The following is a 12,701-nucleotide window of genomic DNA, read 5'->3' on the forward strand; positions in this document are numbered from 1 at the left end:
CCACTTATTATAACAGGGCGAGGTTTCTGGGAAGACTGCATATTACATTAAGTGTAGAATACAGCGTGTGCCATTACTTCTTAACTTGTGGCGAGGGTTGTAATAACCACTTATATTTTTAAAATTTACATGAAAATACGTTGTTTTAGGATTAACCACCGAGCTCGATAGCTGCAGTCGCTTAAGTGCGGCCAGTATCCAGTAATCGGGATATAGTAGGTTCGAACCCCACTGTCGGCAGCCCTGAAGATGGTTTTCCGTGGTTTTCCATTTTCACACTAGGCAAATGCTGGGGCTGTACCTTAATTAAGGCCACGGCTGCTTCCTTCCCATTCCTAGCCCTTCCCTGTCCCATCGTCGCCATAAGACCTATCTGTGTCGGTGCGACGTAATGCATCTAGCAAAAAAAGTAGGATTAACCGCTATTACAGACGAACTTCGATATCTCGATTCTCCATTAATCGAATTTTCAGTATCTCGAAGTAACTTCGATTTCCTGGCCGTTTGTCCTGTTCTTAACGTGTATTTACTCCTCTATTACTCGAAATTCGGTTACACGTATTTCTCGAAGCAAACAGTTCCCCCATTGAAGCAAAAAATACTCTCTAACTCGAATTGTGTACAACACTGACTGTGTAATACGTCATTTGTGGTTTTTGTGGAACAGTTAATAAGCAAAGAAAGGGTTACAGTGATGCTGGGAGCTATTATGACGGGAACCGAAAAACTAAAACTTCTAGTCATCAGAAAATCGGTGAAGCCTCGTTGTTTTTTGAGTATGAATTCGTTACCCGTCATGTACGAAAGCAAGACCGCAAGTCGTGGATGACAAGCTCCATTTACTAATCTTGGCTGCGTGGTTTCGAACCTACATACAGAGTCAGTCGAATATAAATGAAAATGTTTCTCACAGCAATAAATGTTGTTGAAGAGTATCTGAAAGAAAAGAAGGTTAACAATAAAGAACAGAAGAGACAAACGAATATTTTCCAAAGGTATTAAAAGAGGTATGTTTCTTGTTTCACTAGTGTATGTACTGTATTCTATCTTCCGAAATGTTTTTTTAATAATGGTCATAATTAAAGCAATGTTGTAAAATACGAGTTTGTCAGTATACACTCAAACACTGTAAAAATGCCCGTAGATACAAAAGATTCAATTATGCACTATACATCGTCGCTGCCGGGACAAAACCTCCTATGTGAAATAGCTTAGAACTTTGGCCGGTAAGGTTCTGTCATCAGTCCTTCTGGGCACTACCATGACTAGCGCGGGCCTTGCCGGTTGTCGAGCCGTGCTGCAATAAGCCCTAAGGCCTGTCGCACAGCTCGAATCCCTTGGGGTCCCTCGTACCCAGTCTCCAATCCCGGAGATTGAGGTCAACCTCGCCGAAGCGGGGACGTACTGGATGGAAGTGAGACATGACGCCGGGCCTCTTTCCTCTCTACCCGGGCCATGGCCCTGTAGACCAGGCACCAGCGATGAGAGGCCGGGTAGCCCTCAGCGCACACTGGCGCCTCCGTAAGTGCTGCGCAGGCCGGGTAATGGTGATCACCCCCTAAAAGGTTGCACATCATTAGGAGCCCACGCCTATCCTGACGGTGGACCCACCTCAAACATGGAAACGCTGTAATAGTTGATGAGCGGGACATTTCGGTCTCACCTGACTGCCGCAACCCGTTGGGGTCCTCTTCTGATTGGTTCCTCGATTAACTGCTCTCCTGGGAGCAGCTCTGGGCTGCGGTGGGTGGCCGTCTCCTGGTTGGTCGACATCTGTTTCTTCTTCCTGGTCCGGGGGCGACTTCTTCTTCCTGGCGGTGGCAGTTTTTTCTCGGCGGGGGAAGGAGTTTCTTCCTGGTTTCGGCCTACCTCCGGGTCTGGTGACTGTGGGTTGGTGCGTGGTCTCGCTGATGTGCCGGCTTCTCTCTCCTGACTGGCATCTGTGACGTCAGAGGTCCCGAGCGTAGTGACCCTTCCCTTGGTGGCAGGTGGTGCTCTTTGCTGGTTGACGTCGGCAGTGTCCGCGGGTTGCCCTGCTGCAGTGCCGACATCTCCTTCTTCCTGGCTAGTGGCGGCGTTGCTGGTATCTTAGTGCATTCCCTGTGGAGGGCACATCGATGTCTGCATCGTGAAGGAGGCGCTGTCGGGCCGTGAGGCCTGGGTACAAGCCTCTGTACATACGACACAAAACACACACGACAAAACAGGTACACTTTTGCCGCAGTGTTATCTTTTCTGTGACTGTACTGTGCAGTACGTTTCGTAACAAATGCAGAACTGTTCACTTACAGATATTATTTAGAATTTCGGCAACCATGATCATGGCATCGTTGGCTTTCGGCACGTTAAAGAACTTCTGAGGGAAAAATTCCGACACCTCGGCGTTGGTCAAAAACTATCCTCGTAATATTAAAAGAAGCATTTTGACGGATAGGACTGGATGGAAGAGCCGTTGCATGTTGTTACTACATGTCTGCATTCCTTTCTCCTTCACTTCTGGCTCATTGGTTGGTTCGTTCAGACCGCTGTTTTCTGTTGTACGTCACTCAGAACTGAGATATTTGGCAACTCCAAGCAATATGAGCCGGTAATCAGGCTTATCTCCATGGCAACCGCAGTGGGTTGCCCCTCGTTGCCGTGGCAACCATACCACCTGCACCCTTCTCCGCACCCAAGCAGGCAGTAAAGAGACCTCCCTCTAGGAACTGTCAGTCGCATCTTTCAATATTACAAATATAATATTTATTATCTTCAGTACAAAACAAGAAAAAAGCTAACGGAAAAAACAAATCAAACGAAATGCAATTTATTTGTGCCGAGCCACCGAAGACCACGGGTCCCTTATACCAATATATTTAGAAGGGATCCCTGAACAACGTCCAAATGTTTCTTGGTGGATTTCGGCTTGACTCTGCACAGTACTTAACTTGCGAATTTTTTTACTCAGTGATATTAAGCGCCCATCATCACTAGGTAAGACTAAACATGATACCGTGGAACTTTCAAAATTATATTTTTTCGAATCATTTTGATTTAGTTGAAGACTTTTAGCGTTTCAAATAATCAGCCGTATACAGAGTGGAAGAAATAAAAATGGCCCGCAAAATATGTATAAGACTAACGTGGGATTGACCGTTGTTCTTTAATTTTTGTATTTTTGCTATTTGCTTTACGTCGCACCGACACAGATAAGTCTTATGGCGACGATCGTATAGGAAAGGCGTAGGAGTGGGAAGAAAGCGACCGTGGCCTTAATTAAGGTACAGCCCCAGAATTTTAAAGGTGTGAAAATGGGAAACCACGGGAAACAATCTTGAGGGCTGCCGACATTGGGGTTCGAAACCACTATCCCAGGATGCAAGCTCACAGGTACGCGATCTTAAGTGCACGGCCTTGACTCTTGTTAATGAACAGACGTAATGCCCCTCACAGGAAATGCTGGAAACTGTATTTTTGACGCACCAATCGGTTCCTGCCACAAGTCTATGAGTAGTTATTATTAGCTGCACTAAGCAAAGAAAACTGGCAGCTCCCCTTTCAACACTTCCCCTCCAACTCACTTATAGGCGGCTCTTTGAGGTACCAGTTGTTAACCTATACAGAAGCACAATAATAAGGGGTTTGTGAATATAAATTCCATGAGAGGCGGACGTGGACCGGTGAAGCAGTTGGCCAGAGGATATCAAAAGTGAAATAATTAATATGTTATGACTATTCCAAATCAATCAATATGTTTTACACTGGCTACTAAATTCTGTTGTTAGTATACTCATAGTTCTTAATTTTGCGTCCTACTAACTACTTCTTAGTAGTAGTAGTAGTAGTAGTAGTAGTAGTAGTAGTAGTAATAGTAGTAGTAGTATTTATTCATTCATCATGTCGTTTACATATTTACAGGACTCTGTTTTATATATATATAACTCTTCTAATAACATTATTACTTGAGAAATATTAATCTTGTAACTAAACCACATATATTACAGAAGTAGTAGTATTATTATTAACATATTAATACTTAAAATAAATTGAACTTGTAACAACTATCTCTTGCACACATTAAATAAATTATTATTATTATTATTATTATTATTATTATTATTATTATTATTATTATTATTATTATTATACAAAATCACACCAACCTCAACAGAGGGGCCGATGACCTTCGATGTTAGGCCCCTTAAAACAACAAGCATCATCATCATTATCATCAACAGAGTCGAGTAGATATCAGTAAAATACCACGTAAGATGAAACCTTGTGTGTGGTAATTTAGAATATTAATTACATAGAGAGAAATATATTTTAAAATGATGTCTGAAGTACGAGTATGGGTATAAGTGAATGACGGATACGATCAACAGCACATGCTGGAGCATTGAATAGAAATTGGATATGGTGACGTGATATTCTCATTTAGTTATTTCTTCCATAACAGTTTTATTATCCCTGACAAAGGATTTAAGACACTTCAGACTCATTTTCTGACCTAATGAACTAGTTTGTAAAGAACCGGGAAGGACATTAAAGAATTTTGGAATGAAGTACAAGAAATTGCGCTTTGTTATGCTAAGTTTGGGTTTGTATTACATACAACGGTGGTACATCTTACTGCGTGTTGAATATTCATGGTTTTATGGTTTTAGGAGTTAGTATGTTCCTTAATCCGCAGCTAGATCTCCTGTAACGAACTTCATTCTCTCTTTTCAGAACAGAAGACATCTTGACATAGCAAGGGGCGCAAGGAATAAAAGGTAAGTTAATGAGTGATTACTTACTTTTAAAACATTAAAGCTCTTTAGGCTTAAGCTCGTGAATTTGTTTATACTTAATTTAAACTTGAGTGCAATGCAAACACAAGGTCTCACCAGCAAAACACCCTCATATTGTAGTTATAAGATATGGATATTAATATCGATGGCTTGACCATGCTACCACTAATTTATTTATTTAGTTAGTTAATTAGTTAGTTAGTTTTGCAAATGGTCGCACTAACACATCGAAGGTTTCGGTGACGCAAACAAGGGAAACGGCTAGGTTTGAAAAGGTAGCGGCCATGGCCTTAAATAAAGTACAGCTCCAGTATTTATCTGATGTGAAAATTGGAAATCACGGAAAAAGATCTTGAGGGGAGACGGACGACGTTGAGATTTTAACCCACCATTTCACAAATGCAAGCTCACAACTTCGCAACTCTAACCGCACCGCCAAATCGCTCGGTGCCACGCTACTAGAATACACTGAAATCCTGTAAGCCAGGTTTAGAAAGAAACAAGGTGATTGAACGTGGTGCTAAAAGGACGTGAGTGGGCGTGAATAATGTACGTGGGTAAACTGAATACCCTGAAGGTAATTAATTGATAGGCGAGGCTACGGACGAATGAACTATGATCGTCGGTTGGTCTATGCTACCATTTTGTAACCATTTTGATTTGACGTCATTCAATCTGCCCAACGTTTAGTTTTACTCTACATAATGGCAGAGAAACTGATCCAGCGGTGTGGTCACGTTGATACAACGAATAATGTGAAATATCTGAAGCAATACTGGATGTGGTCACCATTTGAATAGATACTTCCCTGCTATTGTGTAGAGGAGGGGATCTCAAGATACTTCATTAGTGGCCTCTGGCCTAACTGAGGGTGATAGTCAGGTCACCAGTGTCTATATTCCGATAATTCACGTGATGTAAACGTCAAATGCGTCACCGGAGATCTTTCCCACACTGACATCTTACGACATGGAATGTCGAATGGACTTTTCTACGCCCTTCAAAAATCCTACTACCTCTTCCGAGTTTGAACATACTACCTTGGGATCTGGAGGCCGACACTCTACCACAGATCCACAGCGAGAGCTATGATAGCGAATATGTAAAAATTGAAGATGTCGAGGACAAGTTTAAAGGGGAATCCATTGATGACGAAAAACCCATATTTTGGATAGTAGTCTGCAGTGAGAATGGTCACAAGTGGCTAACTAATCCTTTACATAAATTCAGGATACAAGAATAAAAAGGAAAAAACGTATATGGTGCTACCGAGGGACCGTCAAAGAACAAGTGAAGGGAACTGCCTACCTGTCTTACATTCACAACACCACAGATCAAATTGCCAAGGTCCTCCGCAAACACCATATAAAAAACCGTGTTTGGCACCGTCAACAAAATAGTCCAGAGTCTAGGTAGAACCAAGGACATCCTGGGGCATACGAAATCCCTGTACTTGCATCAAGGTATACATAGGCCAAACATGCCGGTCCATTGGTACTCGTGCTCCCAGATGATCGAGCCATTGAGGATTTACATAAGTAGTTCCCTTGCCCGTCACTTCACTATTCTTATTTCATCTCATCACCAGATGTTTCATTCCAGGTTTGTGTCAGTGTCATTCTTCATATGTGTGTATACCTGTTATGTTATGCGACCCCCTCTCAGACTGATTCTGATGGTTCCGTCAGCTCCCACTTCCAATGCTAGCGCTGTACCGCGTGCGGTGAGCCATCTGGTGACGAATGAACGTACCATTTCCACTTCTAAATTCAAACTTCATTCTTGGAGATGTCTTCCTTGTGAAGAGTCGAGATTTTCTTCTACAGATGCAGAGCAAAGTTCTCTGCAAAACGTAAAGATTTTCACTTTATTTTCTTGATACAGCATATGCCGAAAGGTCTGTATCATGTCTATAATATACTTTTTTGTCCCGATATTCATCTGTAAAAAGAAATTTTGAAAATAATGTTATCAATAAATAGTTCTAATGTGACGGGGTAAATATGAAAGGAGTAAGTTAATTACTAAAAGAATACTGTACAAACTGATACTATATAGGGAAAATATTTTAACTTTATACTTCGGATCGATAAAAAGATAACATACAGTTTCAACATAATTTTTAAAATAATTAAATTGTGGTAATTGCGTGGTTTATGTGTGACCCCAGGGTGTGATTTATGCCTTGAAAGGGACAGATTGTGGTTCTAACTTTAAAAACATGAATCATAACAAATCGAAGTGCTCCACATCTTCTGTTGTGTGTAAAATGTAAGAAAATCCTTCTTCTGGAACTTCAGCTGTGAAATATATTCATACCGTAAGTAAAAAAGAAGTCGAAGGAGTGTGCCAATTTTTTCTCAGTTTTCTAAGAAATTATATTAATATCACTCGGTTCTCTGTAGCGCCGGACCATCGAAATGTGAGAGCTTCGAGAAATGAAGCGTATAATCAGCATCTTTGTATAATTTCTTAATTAAGGAGATTAGAGGTTAGTGGAGTGGGTGATTCAGAATGAGGATTGTTAAATTCACAGACGTTGGAGATGAAAGCTTCTCAGCAGTACAACAGAGAATGAATATACTGTATATTCCGTCGGATATAACACTGACAATTTGTTCCCCGTAGCATTCCTCCCACTCAGATCTCTCTCCATAGAGTTTATCTACACCCCTACTTAACACTACCCCAAGCACGAGGATACGCTGGGAGATATTGCTAAAACCTTTCACCCAGACGAGTTCCATAATAACGATTGTAATATTTTATGAAGAGAAACGTATGGTTATGTATTCCGTCTCTTATACAGGATATTGTAGCTTCTTAATAAATATATACTATGGTTCATTCCATGTTAAGAAAACAGTATTGTTCTTATGATAACAGGGTTGGCATATCGAACGGCTCCCTTCAACACCGTTACTGGAAAACGGCAGCACATAAATTTGTGAAATTCAGTATTTAAGTTCAAGATAAAAAGTGGAAGAAACTAAGCTGGAAATTGTTTTTATGAATTAAAGGGAATGGGCTGTTATAAGGGCTAATTTTGGTTTGTACAGAATCCGACGTAAACTACGACACATAAAGAAACCTCAGCGTTGAAAATTTAAGGGAAATTGGGCGAGAATATAGAAAACTGCCATTTTTATGGGCTCGAGAGGTGAGGGATGCAATTAATTGCATTTAATAAATTTCCCAAGGCGACGCGGGGTACTGTTGTGCTGTCGTATCGCTAGGAAATACAATAGTAAATATAAAAGGCGGTCGTAAAGGAAACATTGGTATAATTAAAATGCGCTTAAGAATAGGCAGATAACAAAACCAAGAACGAATGAAACACACGGCGATTTTTTCATCAGTACAAGTTACGCCAGAACTTATCGCTGCACACAACACCAAAATCTTCAGTAATAACTTCTGTACAGCACGGAAATCATAGAACACACAAATACTATGAAATATTCAACAAACTCTCACTAAACACGAGGCAAGTACGCAGTGATTTAAAGCGTAAAGACACACACGCAACAAATGAACACTGTAGATGACTTCACTACAGAAGTGACCTGCAGTGTGAGGGAGGCTTGTACCAGAGCAACACAGAAGAAGGAAACTGAAGGAAGGCAACGAAGCGATGGCTGTTCCTGCCATTGTGCTTCCTCCCTACGAATGCATTTATGAAAAAGTTATGTAGTTATTTTAATAACTCGCTGGCAAACATATCTCATACTTTTTATCTCTTTTTCATAATACGTTACAAAGGAGAGTATAATATCCCTCAATCACGACGAATTGTGGGTGTCTCAGAGGGGGTGTGTTCACTCCTTGTAGGTCCATAAGAGCAATACTGTTTTCTTAACGTGGAATGAGCTATAGCAAAGTTTCAATCAATATTATGAAAACAAAATAAACCTCAAATGATTCACCATTGTAAATACAAATATAAGTTTGTCTGTACACCTAAAATGCTCACCTCAGTACAGTTTTAATCTTGAATTAGGTGTAGAAAGTCAGAGACTAAATTCATTCGAATATTTGTTAGCACGAATGTCTTTCTGCTTGTTTGTGTGTTTGTCTGTTTGCTGCTGCAGCACGGGAAAATAGCTAAATAGAATTTCGTGAAACTCAGTTCAGGGATATCGGGGTGCACGCTAGAGAGTAATAGATAAGAATGCAAACTAATATGGACACTAGGAAGTGTCGTCTAGCTCATTCTTCCATAATGTATAAGGGGTGATCAAAAAAGTCGCCGTCGCATCGACGCACCAGGTTGATGATCCCCGTGTGGTAAAACACCGCGTCTTGCTGCGTAAAGAAGTCCGTAACCGCCTGCTGCACATCCTCCTCCGACAGGAAGCGTGATAATAGCATGGGGGAGAGATTAGGACTAAAGGCCTCATCCACCGCCCGCGTGGTGCACCATTCCACGATGGTGGTTTTCGACAGACATGCTGCCCCATGCACAGTGTTCATTCTCCGATGGATGTCCACAGTGTTTGTTCTTCGGCAGCCAAATACAGAATAACAGCACGTTGGTCCTGTTTGGACGCATTTCACGCCATAGTGAACGTGGCCGCATTTAACGCACACACTTCGGCACGACAAGGCTGCCACACTAATCCCTTTGCCTACATGTTCGTGTTTATATAACCGCATCGGAGTCGCTCTACTTTTCATGTCCGCTGCAGCAACGCCCTCAAACGGAAACTTTTTGATCACACCTTATAGGTAGAGTAACATCAATTCTAGTGGTTCCGGGCATTAAAATGTTGAGGCTGACTCAGGGCCTATGAAACTGTCATGAGTGTGATGAGATGAGGCTTCTTTGATAAAAAAAACACTTTCTATATTGATGATGATGATGATGATGATGATGATGATGCTTGTTGTTTAAAGTGGCTTAACATCGAGGTCACCGGCCCCTAATGGTACGAAATGAAATAACAAAAAATTCAAATTCATCCACTGACCAAAATAAAATAAAAAAATGTCATGAAGAATAAATGGATGGACATGAACCCTACAAAAAAAACAGTGGATCAGACTCAAAAAGAAGGTAGTTAATTAGAGTATTACTGACCAAGGGACCATTTATAAAGCACAATGATGCTTGATGTCTGAATGGGTGCTAAATTCACGTCTAAGGCCCCACAGAATGGTACATGTCGCGAGTAAAGTAGAACCATGGTATTTGTCATTTTGGGGTACTGATCAAAAGTAGTGAAGACTCACGGTGTTCCACACAAGATGGTACTACTCACAAGTATTGCAATTCGTACAGGGAACGCAGACCTATGGTGTTTCTCACACAGTGGCGCCACTCATAGCCAACGCAAACCGGTAAGGTTCCTCACCTAGGTGTACTAGTCACGGGTGCCGGTATTCCCGTGGTGTTCCTCACATAGTGGGCACCAATCACAGACAACGCTGACCCACGGTGCCGCTCATATAGCGGTACAACTCACAGGCTACGCCCAGACTCGCGGTGTTGCTCACATGGGTACAACGCACGGGTACTTGAATCCACCAGGCCAGGCTTTTTACTGCAACTAATCACAAACCTATTTCGTACCAATTTAGAGATACTACTCGCAAGTACATGCAACCCATGGTGTTCCCCGCATGATGGTACGAAGCAAGAGTAGGTTCATGCTTATAATTCAATCATCCCTTGGTCGCCCCTTGTAGTCGCCTATTACGACAGGCAGGGGATACCGCGGGTGTATTCTACATGTGCGTCCCCCACCCGCAGGGGGGTAGTGTGTTTGGTCCGCGAGAGGTATTTTATTTCCCTCAAGTCCGCCGGCAAGCCGGTTACGACCCCCTATCCGCCACCTGGGACGCGCCACGTGGGAATATCACCTCTCCCCCTGCTACGCCTGCGTAGCAGGTTCGTGGCTTTCTATATTATGCCCTTCTACCTGTCATAAATTAAGCCTGGGTATCTAATTTGTATTCGAATCGTGGAACGTTCAGGAGACCCTCGCTATCTTAATTATACAATTCTTATTCTATAAGGTCAGGATCAGAGCATATAACTATGAATGAGAACTATTTCGACGTCATGGATGGACATATGGTTTATTCTTTTAAGAGAAAGAAAATAGTCAAGTCAGTTAAAAGAAATATAACTCACTGTACACATATAACACAAAGCTTGAGGTCACGCTCCCTTTTCCATTACTATGTTAATTCTAGTTTCATGGAAACTGAGATACGTCGAGTCATTGACGCGGTTAAAAGACAAATCTCTCAACTTTGGTCCAGAGACCATTAATCAACATTGTTTTATATCAGATATTGTATAATTTTCCCAACCGCAGAAATTCCTCCCGTCCAACAGTTTACTCGATCTGATTTCTCAGCGCGTCTCCTCCCTCCCTTTCTCATCCACACTACATTTCTCTCTAGCCACCGCTTCCTTTGTTTGCTGGAAGTGAAAAGCAAAACTGTCCCCTCTGAAGCGCGATAGTTCATACCTTGGGACGTATCCTTAATACAAAACATTCGTGTCAAATTCAGTCCTGGGTTCACTCTTTGGTACGGTCCATTATGTCTCTCAAGCATGGCCATCCATCAGTGCTTCAAATCATAGCCTACACGGCTGCTAGGTAACATCGCGTCACACACTTAATCGGTGAATGGACTGATAATACCCAGTATTCAGAGGTGCCACTTCCTCCCTCCTTTCGCTATTAGTGTTACGTTCTGTTGTGAAAGGACCTTCTTTCAGGATCTAGAATTATACAAGATTTCCTCTGGGAACATGTAGAAAATCTCCAAGAGTGAGATAGATTAATTTCAGGTAGGCCTATTGAGAAGCCTTCTCACTTATTCTTATTCTTCTCATGCTTCTTTTTCTGTCTGGGTCAGGGGATACAACTGGGGAGGATGACCAGTACCTCGCCCAGGCGGCCTCACCTTCTATGCTGAACAGGGGCCTAGGTGGGGTATGGGAAGATTGGAAGGGATAGACACGGAAGAGGGAAGGAAGCGGTCGTGGCCTTAAGTTAGGTACCATCCCGGCATTTGCCTGGAGGAGAAGTGGGAAACCACGGAAAACCACTACCAGGATGGCTGAGGTGGGTATCGAACCCACCTCTACGCAGTTGACCTCCCGAGGCTGAGTCGACCCCGTTCCAGCCCTTGTACCATTTTTCAAATTTCGTGGCTGAGCCGGGAATCGAACCCGGGCCTACGGGTGTAGCCGCTAATCACACTAACCACTACACCACAGAGGCGGACGAATTCTTTTCACAAATAATAACATTATTGAATTATGTACTGACGGTTTTCGGAGACGCCGGGGTGCCAGAATTACGCCCCACAAGATTTGTTTCACGTGCCAGTAAATCGCTAATTTCAGATGACCCCCAGTCATAGTACATATTCGTGTCAATATTTTTGCAAGCAATGCAGCACAGGACGGATATCTATGTACAACGTTTGACGCTGACACTTCAGTAGAAGACTGAACCTTCTGAGATTTGTGGTAGGAAGCGTGAATTGGTTGAGATTCAAACCGCAGCCGGTAACGATGTCACTCTTCCATCGGGCCCCCAACACCGTACAGTTTGTGCTCTAGTTGTAAAGGAGAGAGAAATAAGGGAGCATAACAACATCGCAGCAAGCGGAAGAAAATCATGCTAAGAAAGAAAAGAAAATGGGAGAAACAATGCCGGAATGTATTTCTCGCCTTGGGAATGTAACATATTAGAAATTCATGATACATCTGCACGATCAGAACAAGGGGTGCGGAGCAATACAATGGAACGCACCATGTCAACTTAAAGAAACATTTTCTCACTTCACAGTGAATAGGGAGGTGAAGCCTTACATGAATAATGGAAATGACATGTGGAAGCCTTCTGAAGATATGAAACCTCAGGAAGAACAAAGTATTCAAATGTATATTGTATTCATGAAGTA

At 42.3% G+C, this 12,701-nt stretch overlaps 1 protein-coding gene and 1 long non-coding RNA gene across 2 annotated transcripts in view; one reads left to right on the top strand and one right to left on the bottom strand.

The window, feature by feature from the left end:
- LOC137498875 (uncharacterized) overlaps positions 1-1,773 on the bottom strand; it is a 37,672-nt gene extending 35,899 nt beyond the window's left edge. Inside the window, exon 1 of the mRNA XM_068226542.1 lies at positions 1,664-1,773. Coding sequence (XP_068082643.1) covers positions 1,664-1,773 — 110 coding nt within the window. The remainder of the gene's footprint in view (positions 1-1,663) is intronic.
- LOC137499041 (uncharacterized) overlaps positions 1-12,701 on the top strand; it is a 436,606-nt gene that overhangs the window by 242,414 nt on the left and 181,491 nt on the right. Inside the window, exon 3 of the long non-coding RNA XR_011017986.1 lies at positions 4,711-4,754. This is a non-coding gene — a long non-coding RNA (uncharacterized lncRNA). The remainder of the gene's footprint in view (positions 1-4,710; positions 4,755-12,701) is intronic.

The sequence above is a fragment of the Anabrus simplex genome, chromosome 3 (genome assembly GCF_040414725.1).
Source record: "Anabrus simplex isolate iqAnaSimp1 chromosome 3, ASM4041472v1, whole genome shotgun sequence".
In the NCBI taxonomy this organism is placed as follows: domain Eukaryota; kingdom Metazoa; phylum Arthropoda; class Insecta; order Orthoptera; family Tettigoniidae; genus Anabrus; species Anabrus simplex.